We start from the raw sequence: 25,454 nt of genomic DNA, 5'->3' as shown, positions 1-25,454 counted from the left end.
CTGTCAAACCCTCCTGAGTAAAACCTGTGAGCCTCCTTGCGTTCTTGGGCCTCGGGAATGGCGTGGGAAATGGCAGGATTTGAAGTGGCCGTTCTCTGCTAGAGCCAGTGCTGAGGGCGTTGCTGCACACAGAAGCCTCTTGAGGCAGAGCTGAGGGAAGAGGGTATGGTGCTGCCATTAGTGCTGAGGAGGGGCAGGGGTGCATGTTCTGCTGGCCCTTGGTCCTGAGCAAACGTTTCCCCCTTTGACTACCAATGCATTCTAAATTGCACCCACATGTTGCAAGTGCATCTTCATTAGCTGAGCGGAGTTTTTAGTAAACTGCACATCTCATGTTGGTGGAAGAACCTGGCGGTGGAGGAATCACAAAGACAACCGCTTGCTTTTCACCAGGACCACTGACTGCTTTGGGGAAGGAGTTGCGTGTCCCTTTGGTTAGTCTCTGACCGTCCTGTCGATAGTCCCACTGTGTCCTTGCCCACTGTCTGTATTAGGAGCTGACCTGCTGCTCAGTGCTATTGTCAACATTCTCCTTTCTTCGTTTCTTCATTTTGTCTTCTCTTAGACGTGACTGTTTCTCCTCCAGCAGTGAGTAGTTTTACCTTTGCAGTGTGATGAAGAGTAATGCAGGTTAGGGACAGGGGAGTTAAAGTGGAAAACAGGTGTAACACGAATAAATAAATGAACCCACAGACGGATATTGAGGTTCAAGCTGAAGATCAGAAAGGCAAAGCAGTGAACCACTGACTCCCATCTCTAGCTCAGGCTGAAAGTGCTGATCCACACATCTCTTCACCTAGTCTCAAACTGCTGCCTCTTCTCAGTGTGGCTGGAGAACGAATCCTCTCTGAGACCTTGCTTCTGTCTTATATACTTCCCTGATGTTGGGATTATGGGTGTGAGCTATAATTCTCTTTTAGACTAATTCACTCTTGTGTAGATCTGGGTGGCCTTGGACTCACAGAGATCCATCTGCCTCATAGTCCTGACTCCTAGGATTAAAGGTGTGCACCATCACCTCCTCGCTTCTGGCTGCTGGGATTAAAGGTGTGTGCTTGGCATCTATGGCTTGTGGCCGACTTTGCTTTCTGAATCCTCAGGCAAGCTTTAATAAATCGTGAATAATAATATCAGCACAGCAGGGATGGGGGGACCCAAAAGGCTATCTTGGGGGGCGGGTGAAGCTGCAGAGTGAGGGCCTGCCTCAAGCTGAACACCAAGAGAACAGGGGAGTAGACTCTGGGCACACGAGGCCTTTATGGGCTGAGAGTTTGAGAAAGTTCACTTCTTCACTCTCTTGTTCAGCCGCTATCCACCGAGCACAGGGCTTAGCAGGTGTAGTGTAGTGTCTGTGTCCCTGAACAGCTGTGTCCCTGAGGCAAGCTGAAACACTGAGTGTATACTGATCACTCCCTCAGAGGGCGGTGCCTCCTCACCCCTCCCCTCCCCCTTCCTTTATCCCTGACTCTCCTCCCCCTCCCTCTCTCCCTCCTCCTCCCCCTTCCTCATCACAGCATGAAACAAAATGAGCTTTGTGAGCATTCTCAGGCTTCAGGAAATGAAGGCCCCCCAACACCTCCATCACACCACCCCCACTAATTTACGATATACAGATGCCATCTCTTCCACATGGAGAACCATACTACCTGTCTTTTTCTTGCAGAGAGAATGTCCTCATACAGTCATTTATTTTTGTCATGCTCTTTATCCTCTAAAAGAAAAAAAAAATACTCCCCAACTGCCGGGGATGTGGCTCGGTGGTCGAGTGCTTGCCTAGCGTGCATGAGGCCCTGGGTAAATCTCCAGCACTGATAAGAGAGAAAGAAAACTAACTTTAAAAAAGTAGTTGAGCTTGGTTGGCAGAGTGCTTGCTTAGCATGTACAAAACCCTGGCATTGGTTTTTAGCCCCGAATAAACTGGGCGTGGCAATGCACACCTCCAGTCCCAGTGTTCAAGGTAACTTGAGCTATGTAGTGCATTCAGGGCCATCCTGGGCTGCATGAGACTCTGTCTCAAAATACGGAAGTGCTTTCCTTAGACCTTGATACAAAGTATTCATTCGAGGCCTGGGCGGCATCTCTGGTGGAGGAGATGCTGCTGAAGATGCTCTCATTGCTTCAGGTCACTGGTTTTCTTTTCTGTGCAAACACAGACTCACCCTCAGCTCTCTACTATGTGGTCTGGGGCTGTGCTCTGTGGGCCACCCGGGCTGCTGTAGTTTAGGACATTATTCCACCCTTTCCTTTAGTGTTCGGTCAGCAGAACCGACGAGGCAGATGAGAAAGATGAGAATGGGGTAATGGAGACTAGGAAGAAAGGAGAAGTTTGCGAGTTGTGGTCGGCACCTTCCTGTGATCTGGTCCCACTTTCTGTCGGGATTTTAAACTCTGATTTCGTGCTACCCTGCTTCATCCTCCTACTGGGTTTCTAGATAGAAGAAATGGGACCAGACCCTGAGCCCCAGGTTGGCCTGAGGTGGCTCCAGGGCATGTCAGGCCTGCCGACTGAGGGGCAGCCTGCAGTAGTAGCACCCTGTGCAAGGAGCTGAAGCTTTTCCTCTTTGCTCCTTCCTCTTCCTTTGCTTTCTTTAGAATCCTAACCTACCAGTTCTGGCATCCTGTCCCACCGCTGTGAAGACACTGCCAATCTTCAATCAGGTTCCACCGGCCCATGCTTGCGTGCTTGACATCACTTCCTGCCTCCCTCTGACCTCACAGAGCAAGCTGGCTGCTCCTGCAGCATCATCAGAGTGCTCACAGACCTGTCTCAGCACCTGGCTCCCTCATAGACCTAGGGAGCACTAGTGTCTTGGTTGGTCCAGGTCACACCAAGGCCAGGTCCTTGACTCTTCTTCATCCTTCACTCTAGCTCAGGGTCTACTCTCCTCAGTCCTGCATGCGGGTTATCAGATAAATGGACCTGGTTTAGAAATCTGTAGAAATGTCAGCTACACCCCTGCAATCCTTTACGGTGGCTGTGGTTATGACTCCTGCTACCTGTGGCAGTGGGGCCATCCCTGGTTGGCTTTGCCCTGTCTATATGCTTTTCTTCATATCACACCTGTTTTAACTGTAGCTGTCCACCCCCAAATCCCCCTCTTTTTATTGGAAGTCCCCTGTTGGGTCCTCAGTCCCTCAGTCCCTCGCTGTGATGTTCCCCAGCTGACAGTGCCCTTCTGCTGGCATAGGAATCCCCTACTCGCCGATGAGTAAGTAACAAACAGCCCCAGACATAAAAGATACCACTTGCTACCCTGGGTTGTGAGTTGGGAAGATATAACCCAGTTGATAATGAAACACTTGCCTTGCAAGCACAAAGGCCAGCACAAGGACCCAAGTTCAATCCCCGGAATCCAAGTAAAATAATAACAACAAAACCAAGCAAAGAACACAATCCCCTAGGTGGGTGTGGTCGAGTGTGATTGTGATCTAGGGCTGGAGAGGCCTAGACAGATGATAATTGGGGCTTGCTGTTCAGCCAACCTTCCTTACCTGGTGAGTTCCAGACCCCACCTCAGAGAAAAGTACCTGAGGAGTGACACCAGAGGTTAACCTCCGGCAGCCACTCACATGCAAACATGAGTGCATGCAGCCACACATGTGAGCATTGAGCACATGCAATTCAAACACATGAGACTTTTTTTTTTTTTTTTTTTTGACCCAGATTGGCTGAGACCAGGCTGTTCTAGGCTGGCCTTACCTGGGGGTGTCTCTCATCCTCCTCTGGGGATCAGTGGGCCAGAAAGGCATGCGACATTGGCAGAGAGGCTGGGGCAAAGGTAGTAGAAGGAATACATACTTTCCAAATACGTGTTTGCATTTCAGTTTAGGATTTTATTTCTCTTTTCCTTTTACCAGTATTAACTTCGGAAGACCATGAATAGGCTCTGTGTCTTTTTTTTTTTAATCTTGTACCAAATAGATGACTTCAGAAATGCAGAGTGTCCACTGTGCAGAGTAAGATGTCATATTAGAGAAATAGCACACGAGGATTTGTTTGCAGAGATAATTCTGCACACACATAGATGGCAAAGTGCGAATCCATCCTGCGGCAGCTCTGAGTGTGGCATTAAGGGGCGTCAGGAGGTGCTAAAATACAACCTTGTGTGGGAGCTTCATTCTCCCAGAAGCACCTCATGGACTCATTTAGTTCCATCTATTTGTATTTTTTTTTAACTAATGATGGCTCAGACTCATGCCCAGTGATGGGGGTTTGGCGGGGGGGAATTGTCTCTGAATGCTATGTGCTGAACAGCAGTTCCACAGACTTCTGAGTTTCTGGAATATTTTGATTTATATACTCTTTGTTGGAATTCTCCCAGCAATTGTATAAGGAGAGAAGGGAAGGATATTCTGGCTTATATCAAACCTTGAATCTGGGAAGTCAAGGCTTACTCACACTATTGGCAGTAGAGCAGTTTGGGTGTATCTTTCTAAATGTAAGCACCATGGAATTGAAAGTTTATCCTAAGGGGGTAAAAATCAAAGATATCTCTGAACACTCACAGTCAAGATGACCAACTACAGCCTAATTTTTAAGGGAGAATTTGTAAAGTAGATGATTTTTGTGTGGAGAAATAATGTTTAGAGAGCGATTAACATTCGTTGTCACCAAGACCAGATCCTGAACCCGCCAATGTGCTGGGGGAAATAATGGGGCAGTGGGCAAAGCTGCAGATGCAAGACAGGATAGTGAAGGGAGATAGACACAGAGGCGGGAAAGCATGAGGAGGAACTCTTGTGTTTTTCTGGGAATAGGTTGTGAACTTCCAGGAAGTCAGGCGTCACTTTTTTTCTCCACCCATGTCCTGGTGTTTCTTCCCTTGGTGGCTGGTAGATGTCTTCTGCCTTGAAGGGGAAAGAGAGGTGTTCTAGTCATTATTTTATCCTGTGAAGAAACACCATGAGCAAGGTAATTCTTATAAAGAAAACGTTTAACTGGGTCCTTGCTTATGGTTTCAGAGGTTTAATCCATTATCATCAAGGAGGGGGGCATGGAGCATGGCGGCATGGGTGGCACTGGAGCTGAGAGCTACATTCTCATCCACAGGGTGAGGGTGAGGGGGACAGGAGGAGAAAGAGAGAGAGGGGGGGAGGGAGGGAGAGAGAGAGAGAGAGAGAGAGAGAGAGAGAGAGAGAGAGAGAGAGAGGGAGGGGGAGGGCTTGGTATGGGTTTGTAAAACCTCAAATCCCACCACCAGTAACACCTTCCTCCAAGAAGGCCACGCCTCCTAATCCTTCTAATCCTTCAAATAATGCCAATCCCTAGTGACTAAGCATTTGCATATATGAGCCAATGGGAACCATTCTTATTCATACCACCACAAAGAGGGGGTGGTCAAATTATCCCTGTGTTGTAGCCCTGGGTGAAACATGTGCCTAGTGCAAAGCTGAGGGGGGTCTGACCCAAGCAGCTGAAGACACACATGTGGACAGAGATGCCATGCCTTCTCATTCCATCCAAGACACACATGTAGACAGAGGAGATGCCATGCCTTCTCATTCCATCCAAGACACATGTGTAGACAGAGATGCCATGAAGACACACGTGTAGACAGAGAAGATGCCATGCCTTCTCATTCCATCCAAGACACACGTGACAGAGGAGATGCCATGCCTTCTCATTCCATCCAAGACACACGTGTAGACAGAGATGCCATGCCTTCTCATTCCATCCAAGACACACGTGACAGAGGAGATGCCATGCCTTCTCATTCCATCCAAGACACACGTGTAGACAGAGATGCCATGCCTTCTCATTCCATCCAAGACACACGTGTAGACAGAGGAGATGCCATGATCCAAGACACACGTGTAGACAGAGGAGATGCCATGCTTTCTCATTCCATCCAAGACACACGTGTAGACAGAGGAGATGCCATGCCTTCTCATTCCATCCAAGACACACGTGTAGACAGAGGAGATGCCATGCTTTCTCATTCCATCCAAGACACACGTGTAGACAGAGGAGATGCCATGCCTTCTCATTCCATCCAAGACACACGTGTAGACAGAGGAGATGCCATGCCTTCTCATTCCATCCGAGACACACATGTAGACAGAGGAGATGGCATACCTTCTCATTCCATCCAAGACACACAGCAGACCCCTTAAGCCCAGTGAAGAGTTGGTGTTTCCAGCAGAAGCAGCCTTCAGCTCCTGGCAAATCATTACCGTTGCATTGTTTTGGTTTGCTTCTTTTTTAAATGTTATTTTAAGTGTATGGGCATTCTTCCTGGATACATGTCTGTATACCACATGAGTGCCTGGTGTCCACAGAGCCCAGAAGAGGGCACCAGATCCCTTGGAATTAGAATTACAGTTTTGAGCTGCCAAGTAGGGACTGGGACCTGAACTTGGGTCATCTGGAAGAGCAGCAAGTCCTGTCCTTAACTATTGAGCCATCTCTATAGTGTTTCTTTTTGAGGCAGAGTCTTGATACATGCTTTACCGTAATCTGGGAATCACTTTATAGCCTAGGCAGGCCTCAAAGTCATGATCCCTCCCCCTCATCCTCATCCTGAGCTGGGGTTATAGGTGAGCACTGACGCCTAACTGGAAAGAGAAAGTAAAGCCAGAGAGCATTCTGACATTTCCCTGTAGCTCCACAGCTGAGAAGTCAGGGATGTTCACTATGTCAGAATCAAAAGTGTAGGTTATAATCTTGTGTGTGCTTCTTTACGAAAAGAAAAGAGAATAAAACCCATACACCACCTGGAGGCGGTCTCCGGGAAATGGGGTAACGAATTATATTTTTTTTCTGATTTTGTGCATTTTATTGATTTTGTTGACTTGATACTATAAAATATTTCCAATAATGTCTTGCTTAAATAGGTCGAAGAGACTAAGTGACATGTTGTCTGTGTTGTTCCTGGATGACTTTGCCACTCTTTCTTTCTTTTTTTTTTTTCATATGAATCTTGTTACTCTTCAAGTTTTACATCTTTCTTTTTGCATATGAACCTTCTTTTAAATTGGCTGGTAGGGGGCCTGAGGAGAGGCTCCTATCAGGAAGAAATCTGATATCACCCTTCATATCAATCTGTTAGTTGATTTATGATTTCCCCTACATAATTAATTTAGTACAGATTGAACACAGTGTATCATTTGTTATTGGGCTACTTAAAAATGTGGATGTGGGCTCCATGTGTGGCACACATCTGTCACCAGAGTACTTGGAGCTAGCGGTGAGAAGGCTGGAATTCAAGACCAGCCTCTGCTGGGCTCAGTGGCGGGTAGGGTTGCGCCACTTCCTTCGACTGTGCTAGGGAAAGTTGCAGCTGCTCACCAGGGCCCTTTAGCTAATAGGGAATGGGGAGATGCAGGCTGTGTGTGGGGGGAACAGGGAGCCTTGTGGACACGAATATCACCTGCTGTCTGTTCTGGGCTGTGGTAATGGAATTTCCTCCCATGTTCAGTGGCTGCCTGATCCTTATGTAAAGAAGTGCAGTAGGGAGTAACCACCATCCCCACAGGCCTCTCAGCCCTGCCAGTCCAGTAGTGATGGCCAAGCATGGCCAAGGAACAACCAGGCCGAGGACCCACCAGGCTGGTGCAAGGAGTGTCCTCCTCCTCTTTTGAAATTGAAGTCACAGATTTTTGTCTGAGTCTTGGGTGGAAAGAGCCAGTGTTCTGACTCACAAGCCTGAAGATGTCTGAGCTCACCATGCCAGGGGAAGCTGGGCTTCTGGGCACTCAATTGCGCCTTTCCAGGATCTGCCTTCAAGAATGGGGTCTTATGATATGATTCATATACACCTCCGTCCCTGCCTGGAGGTCCTGCCTGACTTAACACATCCTTGTTTTAATAGGAACATTTCTAAAGGATGTGAGGGTGTGGGGATTCTGAGGACACCGTGAATATCCTATCCTGATGACGCTGAGATGAGGAGCTGTTACACCTGGGCAGCAGTCTCTGCTCTAGGCTTGGCTGGGCCACTGCTCTTAGCTCTTATGGGCATCAGGACTGGGCTCATTTTCTTTCAAGAAGGTGCCAGAGGGTGCTGGTTCTCACAGGAGATGCAGGGCTGTCACGGGGAGCCCAGGTCACCCCCTTCTTGGCTCAGAATGTTAGAGTAAGGTGATTTTAAAAGAATAATCTTCAAATCTCTACTTTTTTTTCTTTCTGTGTTTTGAAGCTCCCAGGAGAGAGGTTTCTTAGCACCATCCCTGGAATCCTCAGCTTTTCTACTAGGAGGAAAGGGGTGGCCTTGATGGGCATCAAGAATTGCTGCTGGCTCTGTCTGTGTTGAAGGGTCTTCTGCAGGTGTTGGTAGGGGGCTTCCAGGGCTTGAGCACAGCTACTGTTATTGTTGTTGTTATTATTATTATTATTATTATTATTATTGTTGTTGTTGTTGTTGTTACTATTAGCTTTAGAGTGACACAGAGCAGTCCCACTTACTGTGCTTGGTGTCAGTGCTCAGCAAGGCACAGTGTAATCTCTGAGTGCAGAGATCACTGAGGTCACCAGAATCACCGCTGCAGGGGTTGGTAGGGCTTCTGAAAGGTGAAGGACATGGAGGGAGAGAAGATTTGCATTGTTTTACCTGCGTGAAGATTGTCCATCAGGTTGTTAGTCCATGTGTGTTCCCCACGAAAACCGAGCAGCACTGTCATACATAGCCCAGGAATGATAACGCCTCCCATCCCCTCGCCTGGGCAGAAGGAGGAGCATGGGCTTTCCTAACAGACCAAGGACAGACACAGCATTATCAGTGATGCTACCCCTGTCAAGGGAGATGCTCTCCTCCTCTTTCTCCTCCTCCTCCACCTCCTCCTCCTTCTCTTCTTCCTCCTCTTCTTTTCTTTGTGGGATTTCATGGGACCCAATTTGGCCTGAGACTCTTTAGGTAGCCAAGGGTGACCAGGAAGTTACGATCCTCCTGCCGACAACTCCAAGGGTCTTGGATTACAGCCATGTACCACCACCCAGTCCCCTTTGATGTGGTACTGGGAATAGAACCCAGGGATTCACTAGACAAGCACTCTACTAACTAACTGAGCTATATCCTCAGCCTGAAATGTCCCCAGCAGCTCCCTGGCTGGAGCCCTGGGGTCCCGGGGCTAAGCCCCAGGAAATAGCGTTTGCTAGCAGATGTCATGATGGTGAATCAGGGTGCACAGGTTTCTTCATGTTGTTTCATGCCTTCAAATGCAGGCTCTTATCAGATGGATTTCACAGGCCTCTGTGAATGTTTAACTCACAATTCAGAATGTCTTGTGCATCCCCGTGTGTCTTGGCTACTTTTTCTATTTCTCCGATAAAACACCATGGCCTAGATAGATGTAGAATGTGTTTAACTGGGCTTACAAGTTTCAGGGAGTTAGAGTCCTTGGACTGTCCTGGTGTCGGGAGAAGCTGAGAATCATAAGCAGGAGGCAGAGAGAGAGAGAGAGAGAGAGAGAGAGAGAGAGAGAGAGAGAGAGAGCGCACATTGGGACAGCTGGAGGCTTTCAAAACCTCAAAGTCCACCCCTAGTGACACACCTTCTCCAACAAGGCCACACGTCCTAATCCTTCCCAACAGTTCCACAGACTGGAGATCAAGTAGTCAAACCCATGAGCCCGCCGATGCCACTCTCATTCAAACCACCACGGTGTGGCTGTCAGGAATAAGACCGGTAGCTATGGCCTCCAGCTGGTTTCACAGAGGCTCCCTCCCTACCTCTTTTGCTAGACAGGGTCAGTGTGAAACCATATCAGCTCCTAGCTTACGGAATTTGGAATTTGGAGGGGCTGTTCCCTCCAATGCAAGACTCATGGCTGAAATGGAAGAGGCGTGACTGAACCTGTTCCTCCAGCCAGGGTTCCTGCTGCAGCCCCAGGGCTAACAAACATCCTAGGGCTCTGGGGCCCAGTACAGGAAGACATGTCTCCCTGTACTCTTGTGAGCTGCGCTGCCCTGGGGGAGGTGCTGGGACCTGGCTGATGGGAGGACCACTAAGTTTCTGACGGCCTTTAACTAGACCTGCCTTTTCCATGCCCATCTAACAGCAAAGGGGTGTTGGAGAGAATGAAAGACCATTGCTGAAGTTACAGGACCAGGGGCGGTGCCTGCCTGTCACAGAGCCTCTTTGATACCTGAGAGGGGACTTCTTCACGTGTCAGATCACCCATTTACTCCATGTACCAAATCCCCAGGTGTTACGATAAATCTTTCTGCCAAAAGCCGCTGAGCCCCATCGCCACGTGTGAGCTTTTCGCCAGCCGCCCGCCCGAGTTAGGGCCCAAATGAATACACAGAAACTTGTATTAGGTACAAAGCTGCTTGGCCAATGACTAGGATTCTCATCTGTTAGCTCAGTCTTAACTATCATAAATCTATATATGTTATAAGACTTACCTTATCGGACGCCTTGTTGGCCTCCCTCCTTGCTGTGGATCACATCGTGCCGCTGGAGCAAGAGAGGAGGGGAAAAGAGGGGCCTTCCTGTTTCTCCTTGCTCAAATATGAGTCTCCTTGCTATGTCACTTCCTGCCTGGATCACCACTTCTCTACTACATCTCCCAGAATCCTCTTTGACTCCTAGTTCCGTCTAACTTGCTGTCTCATTGGCCAAAGAGTATTTTATTTAACAATCAATAAGATAAACATACACAGAAGTACTTCCCCCATCACCCAGGCCATGACCGCCAGAGGACAAGAACGTCCTCATCCACGAGCAGTTCTCTGCCCAGAGCACATAGCACTGAGGCCCATATGTGAGCAGGCAGGTGTGCTTGGTTCTGGAGAAGTTGGGAAGGATTGACATGGGTTTAGGAGAGAATGAGATTACAGAAGGGACCAAAGCAGATGATGTCCATTTATGCAGGAAGCCAGTGGAGCGACAAAAGGATTTATGAACCAACTGTGGACACTCACAGTGATTGGTGGTTGCTGGGTTCATCGCAGAGGTGTCCATTGAGAGGAGCCCTGCAGCCCAGGACCCAACTATGTAGTTACAGGATAGCTTGAAATGCAGGCTTCTGTGGGACAGGCCTGTTCATGGTGGGCTGCCTTTCTGAACAGCTCAAGGCACAGTTCAGACCTTTCTCTGTGAGGTGCATGCTATCATAGCTGGTAGATGGCTTGTGTTCAGATGCCTGGGATCCAGGAAAACATCTTAGAAAAGGTGGTGGAGTCCACGTTAACGGGAATAAACACTCCCACACTCACTCCAGATTGATATCAAACACCAAAGAACCGGACAAACGAACAAAAACACAGGGATGGACCCCTATCGTGGGGTCCTTGAGTCAAAGCCAATGGGCTCTATCCCCTGGGTGGATTTTCCCGTCCTTTCTTTTATGTGTCTTCAGAATCAGCTCTGGGCAGTGCTTCACACTGTGTGGGTTGAGGATAGGCTCAGTAAAATGGCCGAGAGACAGGTTTAACCTCACCACCTGCCTGTCTGCTGATGGACTCTGGAACACCCCAACAGTCTCCCCGGCCCATGTTGCTCCTGTCAGGCGAGGGGCAGCTCAGAAAGGACCCAAGCTACAGAGAGGGAGGAGGGAGTTGCCATGGAGAGCTCAGAAGAGGGAACACTGGTGCCAAAATGGATGCATAAGAAAGTACTTTGTTATGTGTGCGTAGATACCACCGGGAAAACAGTAATACACTCATTATTAACTCACGCTACACGATCCACACACCAGATGGGGTGTGTTAAGTTTTATTTGGCCACAAACTAAAAATTATTTCAAAGAATTATCAGCTCCCAGTTATGAAAATTTGTTAAGAGCACTCTCGGACTCTAAGAATCCCCAGCTGCTACGTAGGAGACCCAGAACCGTCCATTCTGCTCACATGACGACATGTCTGAGCAGGAAAATATTTTATTATCTTGCTGAGAGAATTCGGTTTTACACTGATATGTTTTTAATGCTCTTAGGTCAAAGAATATCCATCATGTCCTTAATGATTGTGGGTTTCCATGAATCCCAGAGAGCAGGAAGGTAGTTAATTGTAAATGGAGCTTTTCCTTCTGCCCACCAGTTCCCAAATAATCTCTCTAAGGCTTAATATTAATTATAACTGCCTGGCCAATGGCTCAGGCACGTTACTGACTAGCTCTCACAGCTAAATTAACCCATTTCTATTGAAAGACCCCTGGAGGCTCAGGCCCCCAGGATTTCAGCCCAGGACTGAGACGACCCCAATCACCAGGTGGAGGCAAAAACTTGATGCAAACAGCATGAGGCTTTATTGTTGCAGTTGTTTAACCAGCTAACTCCATGTTAGCTCAGGCCTTTCGTCCACCCACCATGGCAGATGTCTGCGGAAAAGATGCCGAGAAGCCACAGAATCAAGATCTTATAGGGAAGCATAAGGGGAGTGTCTAGGGGTACGCACAAGCTCAGGATTGGTGTGCCTCCAGGCTTGGAGGGCTTGCCCTGTGTTGATTGGTCAACTGGTTGTTATGGCCCATAGGCCCTCCCAGGGTGGTTGCTATGCTCTGCGAGTCATTGCTGTGCGCTTGTCCATAAAGCACACCCAGAACCGTAAAGCATAGCACCACCAGCTAACTTCTGATTGGTTCCTTGCCATGAGGCAGGCATTTGACCTCCTAGTGACCAAGGCAAGGTCAGGCAAGCATGTGTTAGGCTGTTATGGCTGCCGAAATGGGGAGCTGGTCCCTTCAATTTCAGTTTATATTTTACCATGTAGCTCGTAGCTTGTCACCGCACACCTTGCTTCTCCGGTGGCTACATGGTGTCTCCCTGACTCAGCCTTCTTCCTCTCCATACCTCTGTTCGGATTTCCCACCTAGCTCAATTCTGCCTGGCCATTGGCCAAGTCAGCTTTATTTACCAACCAATAAAAGCAGCACACATTGGCCTCGTACAGAAGGACATCCCACATCAGTTAACTCAGCCCCCTTTCCACAGGAGGGAAGGTCCCTGAATCTTCCCTCTACCAAGGGCATGAGGCCTAGAATGGGGAAGGAGCTTGGCAGGTGAATGCTGCCCTGGAAAGTGCTACTCAGGTGGACCACATGGATGAGGGCTGCACAGGTACAGGGCCAGGCATCCTGTCAACCAGAGAGGTCATGACTTTTTATTTGCAGTACAACCCTTTTATAAGTATCTCTTCGAAGTTAGGATGGAGCTGGGCGGTGGTGGCACACGCCTTTGATCCCAGCACTTGGGAGGCAGAGGAAGGCTGATCTCTGTGAGTTCCAGGCCAGCCTGGAAAGTTACACAGAGAAACCCTGTCTCAGAAAAAAAAAAAAAAAGCAAAAAAACCCAAACACTCAAAAGAGTTAGGATGGAGAGCTCCACTGGTCCAGAAGAAATAGGCCAATTTCCCCTTTGAAAACAACGATAAAAGGTACCAGAAAGATGACTAAGGATGGTTTTGTGTTCTGAGAAAACAAAGGTATTAGAGTTAAAGCTAAAAAGGTCAGCATGCATATATGTGCATGTGCATATATATATATGTGTGTGTGTGTGTGTGTGTGTGTGTGTGTGTGTGTACATGCATGAATATATATATACATGGATGGATGGTATGTACATGTATGTGTGTATGTTTGTGTACATGTGTGTATGCACATAGGTGTGCATCTGAGTAAAATGTGTACGTACATGTGTATCTGTGTGTAGACATAATCGTATCTCCATATATGTATGAGCAGGCATGTATGTGTGTGTACATGCAGGGGGATATACATGTAGGCGTGTGAACACATACATGTTTATGCGGATGTCCACGTGTTTGTGTCCGTGCATGCATTCATTACTCACTTAAGTGTGCATGTGTACACACGTATGTGAAAGCACCTGTGGCTGTGCCCCATATGTACAGGAGTATACCCACATGCATGCATCCATGAGTGTGTGCATGTATGTGTGCACATGTATTCAGTGTGTGCTGAGGTGTGGAGCTTGGTGGACATAACAAATAGGAAGAATTCTCCGAGCTACCTGCCCTGCTCTGGGCTGGTCAGCCGAAGGAGCCATTGAGAATGTTTGAAATGTCACATGCTTCATGGAAGAGTGGACAACAGTTAATGCTAGGGAACTGCAGGTGGTTTTTTTGTTTTTGTTTTTGTCTTTTTCAGTGCCGGGGATCGGATCCAGGGCCTGATGCTAGCTGCTCCTCCCACCCTCCAAAGCACCACCATTTAGCTACATCCTAACCGAAGGAACTGCAGTTTCAAATTCAGGCTACCTTATCATGAAGATGGCTGGTGTGGGTGTTCTCTGTGGATCAGCCGCTTGCCCTAGGCTGATGTTTGGCTTTAGGTGTAGATCATTTGTGAGCTGCTGGCTGGTGAGCTGTGTTTATCTGAGGGTCTGCCTCTGGCCACAGTGTGCCTGGACAGGGCTGGGTGGAGCACCCAGGAGTCTTATGCTCCAGGGCGGGACCCCTGCTGTGACACTCCTTTCCTCTGGGTGACTTACATAACAATCAGTGTTATGAGGTGTCTGACATTTACAATGAAATATATTTTCATTGATTTTTGAGCATGTAACAACGCACATAAATTAGCAGGTAATTAGCACACTGTGGCTTGAGATAAGCACCCTCAGCACCTCTGGGAATGCCTCACATGAACTCTTGCCGAGTGAGGCACAAACTCATCAGGCTCCTTCAATGAGCTGGGCAGATGCTGGAGCCAGCCTGTCTTGCTGTATCTGGAGCTTACAGGAACACGTGGTGCACATTTTGTTCCGTCAGTTCTAATTGTCTGGTGTGATTCAGGCAAGACACAGGAAGCCTATGCTTTTTCTAGAGAGTTCTGGCATCTGCCATCTCACGTGACAAACACAAAACTCTGTGAGCAAGCCCTTAATGGAGCCGTGTGTCTGCACTTGTGCCTGCAAACCTGCCTTTGTCTAGATCTTCCTGGAGGTACTTGATGAGGGCTGTGATGGTGCTCACCAGAGTTGCATATCCACGGCCAGGGTGTGGACAGTGCTGTGTGTCCATGCCATGGCCAGGGTGTGGAGCAGTGGCACACAACTACCCCAGACAGTCTTCTAGCTTGAGGTGCCCTTGCACCTTCGTACACTGGGAGGAGAGAGGCATCAGGATGACTCAAGCCTCCCATAGTTCTTTTCTGTTGGACGTCAGAGAGGGGAACATCGGTGGTCAGATGGGAGCAGCCCCAAAACTGACAGACATGGCCTTAATTTTACTGCTCACAGTATATTGTAGTAAATAGACAGGAGATTTAAAGGGACAGAGTAGACTTAAACAGAGGGCCCTGGAAAGACACAGTATTCCATAAACGATCCATAAGCAACAAGGCCAATGAAAGAAGAAATCACAGACAAAAAAAGAAAAAAAAAAGCAAAAAGATCTGGCAGCCAGGTTTGCTGGCACAGGCCATTGGAGAGGGCGTGCCTACAGGTAGGTCACTTGGCCAAGATGGCAGTGACCCTAAGCCGCTTATTTGTCTGTTTATCAGCCTGTTGGCTGCAACCAGAAAGGTTCTGTAAACATTTCCCACGGGTGAGGCAAACAAAAATGGCAAAATCCACTCTCTGGAAGCTCGTCAGCCCGGAAGTGGTGCCAGGGTCATGCCTGAAAGACACAGGAGTCTGATGGGGAGCTCAGCAACCCCGATACCAAGGAGGACCCAGCAGTCTGAAACAAAACACACTGCTCCCGGAGCAGGGTGTTAGACCTGACCTGTGGGAGATGCACCCAACAAGGGAAAGAAGAAATCAGAGACAAAAAATAAAAAGCAAGATGTCTGGCGGCAGTGCTTGCCTGTGCAAGTCACTGAACTGAGTGGGCAGGCCTAAGCTAGGTCACGTGGTCAGGATGGCAGCTCCCAGGTCAGACCACATGGCCAAGATGGTGGCCCCCGTAAGCGCATTCTCAACTGCTGGAAGAAGTTTTTCTCCATGAGTGAGGCAGTAAGATGTGTGAAACCAATAGGACACCGGAGTCCAAACAGTACAACTTCCAAAAAGACCACCGTAGGTCTGGAAAACAAATGCACCAGTCTATGGACAGTGCTAAGGTACAAAACCCGAAAGATCCCTAGATATTTTTAAGATAATATACTTAATGCTTTCTCCAAAAAAAAGCAACACAAAGTACAATCCAAGGAGTTTGGAGTCACCACAGCCAAGCATATGGTTGGCAGGACCCATACCTGACCTGGCTCATCACAGTCAACACAGAAATGTTCCCCCAGAAAGCAAACACAGTGCAGGGCTGGGGACAGTTAGCATCCTGCTCTTCATCCTTCCCAGGGCCAGCGCTGTCCTTCCCTGCTGGCTCTTGAACCAAAAACCTCAAACCTCATTTGTGTGGAAAAATGAAAACAAACAAACAAACAAAAAAACTCTCAGAGCGTGTCAAGCAGACACTGCCAACCAAGAAGAAACACGGTCAGAATAGAGCAGAAGATGAGGGACATTCCCAGGTGAAAGAAAGTTCCCACTGGGAGGCAGAGGAACTCTGCTCATTTACCGACTCGCTGGCAGTCACCGAAAGGTCCCATAAAATGTATTTCCCATGGGCGAGGCCAAAAATGGCACAGATTGCTCTGAGAGCACCCAGCAGAAAGCCTGAAAGAGGCTCAGCAGTGCAAAACTGAAAAATGGACCCAGTAAACCAAAAGGCATCCATTAAAATGCCTAAGCCAAGGACCCTGCCAGCCGTGGCTCTCTCCTCTGGCATGTCAATAAGGATGAACGGTGGCCACTGGCTCATGTGACTTCCAGAGCCGTGTCTCCTTCATGTGGAGAGAGCCTGGTTTCTTGTCCTGCTCTACTGTGCCTGCTCACCGCCATTGGTTGCCGCAGATATAACTATTTGTACCAACTCTTGTGAGTTAATGGCTCAGTTATTTTTTAAAGTATTTTTTAATAGTTTTCTCTCAGTTTGTCAGTTGCCTTGTACTCTCTCACTGACTTAGACACAAGGGCAGACACAGAAGAATGGGCAGTAGATGTAAAGAAGACCCCAAAATCCTCACTCCTGAGAGGGTGATGAATTCTTGAGCTGACCCTCATTGCACACTGTGGCAGGTCCCATGTGGTGTCTGGACAGAACTCACTGGCCTGGCCGTGTGGAGGATGACGCCATGGGGGACTTTTGAGTGGGTCTTGGTAGATGTCTTGGAGTTTGACCATTGGAGAAACAGTCATGAAGGCATTAGGCTTGGTCATTGGAAGACCTGTATTCTCAGAGCAGACTCCACTCTTGCGGGCTCCCAGCACTGCAGAGATACGGGTGTGAATATAGCATTGTATAGCGCTGGCCCCACCCCTGACCCTGCCTAGATGGGGTCATCAGACCAGATGACCCCACCTCTTCTCTATGCTCAGGGTGACTTGACAACACTGCGCAGGTTGCACCCAGCTGCCTACTCCCTACTGGGGGAGTGCCTTTGCCATTGACTCACTTCCCTGTTTCACAAGGGGCTGTCAAGGTCCCTCTCAGCTACAGGGAGAGGCTAGTCACCTCCATGTGTTCTCTTTGGGTGGAGGTCCCTTCTGAACGCTTCCACCCTTCTTCTGCTACTTTTCGTGCTCCCCCACCCATTGCCCTTCACCTACCTGTCCTTTCCTCGTTTGTCATTGTCCATGGTAGTCACTGACATTGCAGGGGCCTCCCTGTAGCAACAGCCAGTCTCCCTAGAACCATACCGGCACGTGCCATCGTCCCTCCCCGTGCACACAGCTGTATTAGGCCCAGAGGTCTGGTCCATTGCTGCTGACTGTGAGCTCAGCCTCAAGCCCCTGGGACTTCCTTGGGTGGGTAGCCGGGCAATGCTGTGAGGCTAGGGGCGGGGCGCATCTGCATAGATGACCACGCCAAGGATGTGGGCTCTCTCTGATGTGGTCTTGAGGGCACAGGACATGCCAGGCGTCCTCCTGCTGAAGAGCTTGGCCAGATGATGCTGGGGACTGCTCTAATGTCTTCAGAACAATCCAGCACTGTCATGAAGAAGGGGGTCTCCATGAAGGCCTGCATGGGGGTGTCTGAAAGCCTCAGGGGTCCTCTGTTTCTCTGACACTGACTCCTCTTCCGTCTCTCTTGTCTAGGCTGCTTGTTTGAGGATGGCCTGTGTGGATCGTCGGAGGCCTGTGTGAACGGTGAGTGTGGACCCTGCACAGGGCACTGCCGAAGCTCTGGCTCTGTTTCTTCTGCTGTGGAGTAGGAGGGTGGCCTCCAGGCCCGGGGGCTGTGTGTTCTGAAGAGGGCAGCGGTGCTGTTTGTCTTTGGATGCCGTGGATGGATAGGGTTCTCACACACAGAGTGTGTCTCAGAGCCGTCAGGCACAGTCCCCCGGTTTAGGACTGTTCTCTGCAGCAGGAGGCAGGAGCATGGTTGATGATGGACCCTGGTGTATGGAGGAGAGTTGAACATGATCTAGCATGAGCATTCCTCAGCGCTAGCTCTAGCTGCCCCCCGACACCCAGCCTGTGGTGATGCCTACACATCTTCTGTGTTCATGTCTTCCAGATGATCTCATAGGAAATCCTTCCTAGAACCAGCTCCTGGAAGGGTTGGGCTGTCAAGGAGTGTGTGTGTGTGTGTGTGTGTGGGGGGGGGGGTTGGCCAAGGACTTCTCAGAAGAAGAAAACAGCTTTGTGTCTTGTTAGGTGGGTGACTAGTGGGAAGGTCGCTGTTTGAACTAGAGGAGGGGTGGATGTAATGCTGGATGGTCACCGTTGTGTGTCAGAGTGAGGCTGGGTATGCAGTGGTCCTCAGGAACCCAAGGCAGGCTGGTGAGGCACACAGTGTCTTTCTTCTTAGCTTACTGCCTGTCTCCCCCTTTAGCTTGTAAGTGGGGAGGAGAAGCGTCCTGCTGGTGCTAATTCTGAGCTGGCACAGGTACCCTCCTGTGGCCCTGCAGAGCCACACGTGCCGACAGGCTGCTTGATTCGAAGAGAAGGCACCAGCCTTAGGGACAGGTCCAGGGAGAGCCCTTCCTTGAGTGCAGGAGCCAAGTTTTGTCTGTGCTGAAACACTAAACTAAGTGTTTGTGGACCATGCAAAGGGCCAGCCCTGTGGCCTAGATCAGGGATCTCAGGGTGAGGGAGAACTGTATGCGTGAGATGGCAGCAAGAGCCAGCAGGGAAGGACAGCGCTGGCCCTGGGAAAGATGGAGAGCAGGATGCTAACTGTCCCCAGCCCTGCACTGTGTTTGCTTTCTGGGGGAACATTTCTGTGTTGACTGTGATGAGCCAGGTCAGGTATGGGTCCTGCCAACCATGTGGCTTGGCTGTGGTGACTCCAAACTCCTTGGATCATACTTTGTGTTGCTTTTTTTTTGGGAGAAAGCATTAAGTATATTATCTTAAAAATATCTTATCAGCCTGAATCCACCAAGCTCTGTTGATAAAGGACACTCTGTGTGTGTGTGTGTGTGTGTGTGTGTGTGTGTGTGTGTGTGTGTGTGTGTTTAGTGTAACCAGAGACGCAGCACCAACAAAATGACAGATGAAACTGTCACCCTTCCCTCAGCAGACCAAGTCTGGAAGGGAACCACAATCATTCTTTGGCTTATTGTCTTCCCCAACTCCAACTTGCCTTCCTAACCTTCAGTGATAGGCACATTATTAAGATAATAGCTTTCCATTCTTTGGGAAAGAAAAGCAATTTAAATGTAAATATAGATATTCAGGTCTTGATGTATGGGAACGGACAGTATTTGACACTTTTTTTCTAGTGCAATTAGGTCTAGGAAATGGCAGGGCAGGCCTTCCCAAGTGCTGTGAGCCTGGGTGTTTGCTGTGGCTGACAGGAGTCATAAGAAACATAACATCCTGTTGCTGCTGGCCTGGATTTACTGTTGTCATGGTGACTGTATAATTCAGCCTGCCAGCTGGTGGAGCGAAGTGCGGCCAGGCTCAGTGAAGATGGACAGGTGGCCATGGGGCAGGGTGTGGTCTGGAGTCCTGGGTGCCTGCACTCGTATATGGGGTCTCTTTCATTCTCCTTCCTTTTTCTTGGGATAGAAGCAGGCATGTATAATCTCATTAGATAATCTGTGTGTGTTGACACCCACAGACCTTTAAAATAAAACCAAAAACTTGAAGTGCTTGGATGGAATGAGGTAATCTATAAAGAATATCAAAAGCTAAACATAGTCAATTTACATCTGTTATTAAAAAAAATAAAGCAAAGGAAACCAAAGCACTAGGGGTGTAGCTCAGCGGTAGAGACCTACTTTGTATGTACAAGGCCCTGGCTTGATCCTCAGTATGGCAAAAACAAACAAACCAACCCACACAAAAGGAACAGCATTAACGGGAATCTGGGGGGAGAGGAGGGAAGGTGAAATGGTTCTGCGCTGTTCACTAAAAGTTACGTATGGGTATGACTCAGCAATCCTGCTCACGGGCATATGCTCAAAATAAGGGACAGCAAAGACCTGAAGAAAATATACCCACATATAGGCCCACACCTGTGGGCACTACAGCGCTGTCCATTACACCTCCCAAATGGAAAGAGTCAGAATTTATCCCTTGGTGGGCGGAGAAAGGAAACCTGGTCCTGTGCACAGTAGGGTATGACCAACACAGGGACATCGTGCTCTGTAAAATAAGCCAACCGTAGGGAAAGACAAACGGCTATGGCTCCTAGAGTGACGGAGTCAAAGACAGATAGTGGGATGTTAAAAGGCAGTGTCTGGATTTTGGGGGCTTGTGGAGGTTTAATTGGTGAGGGGCTTCAGTTTAGAAAGTCCTAGAGATGGTGTGTGTGTTGGTGATGGCACAACACGAGTGTTCTTGATACCGCTGAGCTATGTACTTGAAAATGGTTGGGATGGGAAACTTCACGGTACGAGAATATTATTACCACGGCATATGTTAGCTTTCTGTCGTCATGGCAAAATAATAACAAAAGGAACTTAAAAGGAGAGAAACCTTATTTTGGCTTCATGGTTTTAGGGACTCTGGTCCATGGCAGCGGTTCCCCACCCGTTAGCCACAACCCCTTTGGCAGACCTCTAGCTCCAAAAAATATTTACATTACAATTTGTAACCGTAGCAAAATGACAGTTAGGGAGCAGCAACAAAGGTAACGTTGTTGCAGGGCACGGGGTCACCATGACATGAGGGACTGTATTAAAGGTCACATTAGCGTCAGGAAGGTTGAGTGCCGCTGCTCCAGGGGCAGCTGTCCCTGCTCCTTTTGACACAGGGAGAGGGGAATTAGAAGGATAAGGGGGACCAGAGCAGCAAAGCTGCCCAGATGGGAAACCCAGAGTCAGGGATGAGGTGCAGACTCCAGGAGCTGCCCCAAGGACCCACTTCCTCCTACCAAGCCCCACGTTTTCATCTCCACCACCTCTCAATAATAAATACCACAGAGTTATGAACACATACATCAACCAACCCACTGACTGGGGCAGAGTCCTCAGGATCCAACCGTTTCTCAGTGATTGACTCTAACATATAGGGACCAACCTTAAACACACAGGTGTTCTGGGTGACACTTCTCACCAAAACCACAATATCCCACAACCAGAAAGAAGCACTGGAAAATATAAACTCTGAAACAGCAATTTGGTCATTAGAGGGAAAGCTTTTCCGAGTGTTTTGCAATCCTGGAGCAGGCTGAAGGAAACAGAGTTTAGACAGGCACGTGGGATTCCTGAGTGTGAGGAAAACCTGCTTCAAAAGGCTGGGAAGTGTGTTTTCTTCCACCAGCTAGTGACTCTGAATGGTGCATCAGAAACTAGATAGTATGTCCTAAAAAGGTGTCCAATGAGTGAGAAAGAATTCAGGCAAGTTTGCAAAGATTAAATAAAGATGCTTCTGTTACACCACTGTGTCAGTGGTTCCTGGAGGTGTCCCTGGTATGTACAAGTTCCAACCTGTCACCTGACTAATGAGACAGACATTCTAAGAAGAAATCCACGCTTATTAATTAATCAATCCAAATTATCAAAGGATGCTTCCAGCGCAGATAGCTATGTTGCAGTGATAACTATGTCAATGTCAAACATGGGCAGACATATCATTAATATTGAAATAAGAATGCTCTAAACAAGTTCATTGTTAATTTATACATGTATGGGCGTTTTACTTGCATGTATATCTGTTAGTGCAATGCATGTGTGCAGTGGTCACAGAGGCTGGAAGAGGGCATGGGATCTCCTAGGACTGGAGTTACAGACAGTTGTGGGTACTGGGAACCAAACCTAGGTCCTCTGGAAGATCAGTCGGTGCTTTTAGCTGCTTAGCCATCTCTCCATTCCCAGGGAATGCTTTTTATAATTACGGTATTAGTTACTTTTCCTGCTGCTGGACCCAAACATGCCACAAGAAACAGCTTAGGTGAAGATCAGTTTCTTGCATATGGCTTACAATTTAAAGGACAGTCTGTTACGGTGGGGGAGGCATGGCAGCAGGAGCATGAGGTAGCTGGTCCCCGTGCCATGGTATGGAGCAGCCTGAAGTTAGGGTAACTTCTACCTCAGTTAACCTAATCTAGACAGGCCCAGAGTTCTGGTCTTTAGGGGATTCTAGACCTGGTCAAGTTGGTAGTCAGCATTAGCCACTCTCTTCTGTTTCAATCACCGTGCAGCTATTAGGCAGACATTAGAAAGGGAGTGTGGACGATGCCAAAAGCATTGAGAACAGAGTTGTGAGAGCAGATACCGTTTGACACGGTGACGGCTGTGCAGATGGGAAGGGAAGGGCTCGAAGGCCCTGCCAAGCTATGGCTCCTTATCTGAGTAGTCACTGTTACTTTGATTATATTTTTTCCCAATGTTTTTTTTTACAAACATGTCTTTCTTGTTATGGTATTTCAAAGCCTTGGGAAGGTCAATTGTGATAAAGTTGGTGTGTTAAAGATACAATGACTTTGAACCTGCTGGCTTTTAATTACCCAGTGCCCGAGTGTCTCAGATGAAACAAAACAGTTAAGAATATGTGGTTCCACTTTCCGGGTGCAGTACCTGACCAACAGGCACTTCCCTCTCAGTAGTCAGGGCCCTTACAGAAACTAGCCCTGCGCTTGCTCACGTTCGGCACACATACTAAAGCTGGGATGGCACAGAGAAGATTAGCCTGGCTCTTGTGCTAACGTGTAAATTCATGAAGCATTCCACATAAAAAAAAAAAAAGAACAGAAAACAGCCGCCTCCTCCCAGTGGCCCTGTGCCACACAGGTGCTGCAAGTGCCGGGTTGCCAGGAGTGGAGGGCTTTGGAAAAATTCCACCCCAAAGGTCACTGCTGACTGTTGGCCATGCCTGGTTTTGACTTCATTTGTATTCTGCTCTCAGCTATCAGGGAGGGCCCTCTGCTGAAGGTATTTACTGAATGAGTCATCTCAGGAGTGTGAAAGGAGAGTGGGAACTAGAAAAGTGCCTGAGCAAGAGCAAGGAGCCATGGAGCAGGGAAAGACTGGAAGCCGTTCTCCACCACCCTGGCATCGTCTAAAATGCACCGAACAAAAGCCCTGGAAAGCCAGACAGGATGGTTAGGAGGAAGGCTGTAAAGGAGAATGTCTGCATGGCTGTGTTCTTCGGGGGCTCGTTAGTCCACTTCCAGTCCTCAAGTGCTTCTTCTCTTCTTTCTGAATAAGCTATTTCTATTCCTGGGCTAACTTTAAACGGCACAACTTTCCCCCACCCCATCTCCCCTACTGGCTGCTGGCAGGATCTCTACCTCAAGTGCGCTGTGTTTCATTGATCTCTAATAAAATAGTTCTTGAGCTCCCTTTTGAGTCCATTTTTAAACTCTTTTATTAATGAGACTGAGTACCCCCCCCCAAGAGACACATTATTTCCCTGGTAACAGGAATGTTTGTGTACCTGGGTAGAAGGAATTCTTTGTCACTGTCAATGGAAAAAACAAAACCAAACAAAAAACCATAGCACTCACTCCCCTTGGAATAAAGAGATGGTTTATTCTGGAACCTAACTTGAATGACTATGGCCCCAGGAACACAGATTTAGGTTACCCCAAATTCTGTATTCCAGTGTGAAAGCAGTTTCATAGTTTTACAGAACAGAGATTAAAGTACATTGGTGGGAACATCATCCAGACAACTACAGAGAGATGGGAGACTTTGCTATAGGTCCCAGGTGCTATCTGATGACATTCTTAGCTTTTGATTGGCAGAAGCTAGCGGTCTGTTAAATGAATAGATTCCAAAGATTCGTATATTAGTCACAGGGTGTTAAGACACAGAGGCGAGTGAGGATTGGCTGCTCAGCGTAAGTCAGGGTAATGAGCCTCTGGGCCTGCAGGTTACAACCTTTCCACAGCTCTGCAGCCCTAATCAGCCTGTCTTGGCAGACATGGATTCTTTCCAGGGATTCTTGTTGACATCACCCATCCTTGGGCCATGGCTGAGACTCATTCGCCAGAACTAGTGCGCTAGGGGAAAGTAAACATGTTTATTTAATATTAGTTGTGCCCAGGAGTCTTCAGCAGTGAACAGATGGACAGGGTGTTCTGTCTTTCACAGGAGGACAGAGGGTTCTGAACTACTACTGTTCTCAAAATGCAAGGTCTGTAACCTACTGTGTTGGATCCCTTGTTCTTTTAAAGGGAATTAGGAAACATGATTGGTTAAGGAAGATCTGTTTACAGCATGGCAAACTAGGGAGAGAAAGGACTTCATTTGTCTCACCTGGCAATTTATAGAAACCTGTGAGACAAATGCCCTGGGCAATGCCTTTCTGGGAAGGAGAAAGAGAGGGAGGGAGCTTAGAAGCCAGTGGGAGGAGGAGGGTGGAGCTTGAGTAATGTGGGGTGAATGTGAGCAGAGTACAGTTGTTTGAACTTTTGGAGTAGGAGCCTGAGGTTTGGTAGGGGATGGTCACCCATCCCCAATAAACAAGGGAAGAGAAGTTGTGATGGTTCGTGTTCTTTGTAAACATAAAAGGGTTGAGAATCCTCATAGGAACAACTGTCTGTGCCTATAAAGATAGATCCAGGAACGTTTCACTGAGGGGGAGGTCTCACCCTAAAGTGCACGGCACAGTTCCATGGGCTGGAGTCTTGGACTGAAGAGAAGGAGAAAGGAGCTGAGCGCTAGTGACCATCTCTCTCAGTTTCCTGACTGTGAACAAGCGCAGTTCCGAGGGGTGGCATGAGGTCCCTGAAGGCCAGTCTGAGCCACTGCCTGCCAGCATGCTCACCCGACCAGGATGAAAATAACCCGCCTTGTCCAGTGCTGGAGAGATGCTGTTCTCGTAGAGGATGTGGGTTTGATTCCAAGCACTCACACTGCGGCACACAACCGTCTGCAAAACTCAAGGTTCAGGGGAACCAGTGCCGCTTTCTGACCTCTCTGGGCACCAGACAAGCATGTGATGGGATACAGACATACATGTGGGCAAAACACTCGCACACATAAAATGAAACAAATTAATCGAAATAAATAAATACAAACCAGCCCTTTCCTTTAAGCTGCTATTATTAGATATCTGGTCACATTAATAAGAAAACCACCAAGCACCAGGGTGAGTTTCGGGAATCCAGCCGAAGAGAGGGAGGAGGGAACACATGAGCAAGGGAGGTCAGGATC

The 25,454-nt window shown here is 48.3% G+C and overlaps 1 protein-coding gene across 1 annotated transcript in view; it reads left to right on the top strand.

Moving 5' to 3' along the window:
- Positions 1–25,454, top strand: part of Ptprn2 (protein tyrosine phosphatase receptor type N2) — a 680,302-nt gene that overhangs the window by 50,187 nt on the left and 604,661 nt on the right. The window contains exon 2 of the mRNA XM_027417041.2: positions 17,998–18,048. Within this exon, the coding sequence (XP_027272842.1) occupies positions 17,998–18,048 (51 nt within the window). The remainder of the gene's footprint in view (positions 1–17,997; positions 18,049–25,454) is intronic.

This window comes from Cricetulus griseus, chromosome 5 (assembly GCF_003668045.3).
Source record: "Cricetulus griseus strain 17A/GY chromosome 5, alternate assembly CriGri-PICRH-1.0, whole genome shotgun sequence".
Classification (NCBI taxonomy): domain Eukaryota; kingdom Metazoa; phylum Chordata; class Mammalia; order Rodentia; family Cricetidae; genus Cricetulus; species Cricetulus griseus.
The sequence above is the reverse complement of the archived record's forward strand: the minus strand, read 5'-3'. Positions and strand labels throughout refer to the sequence as shown.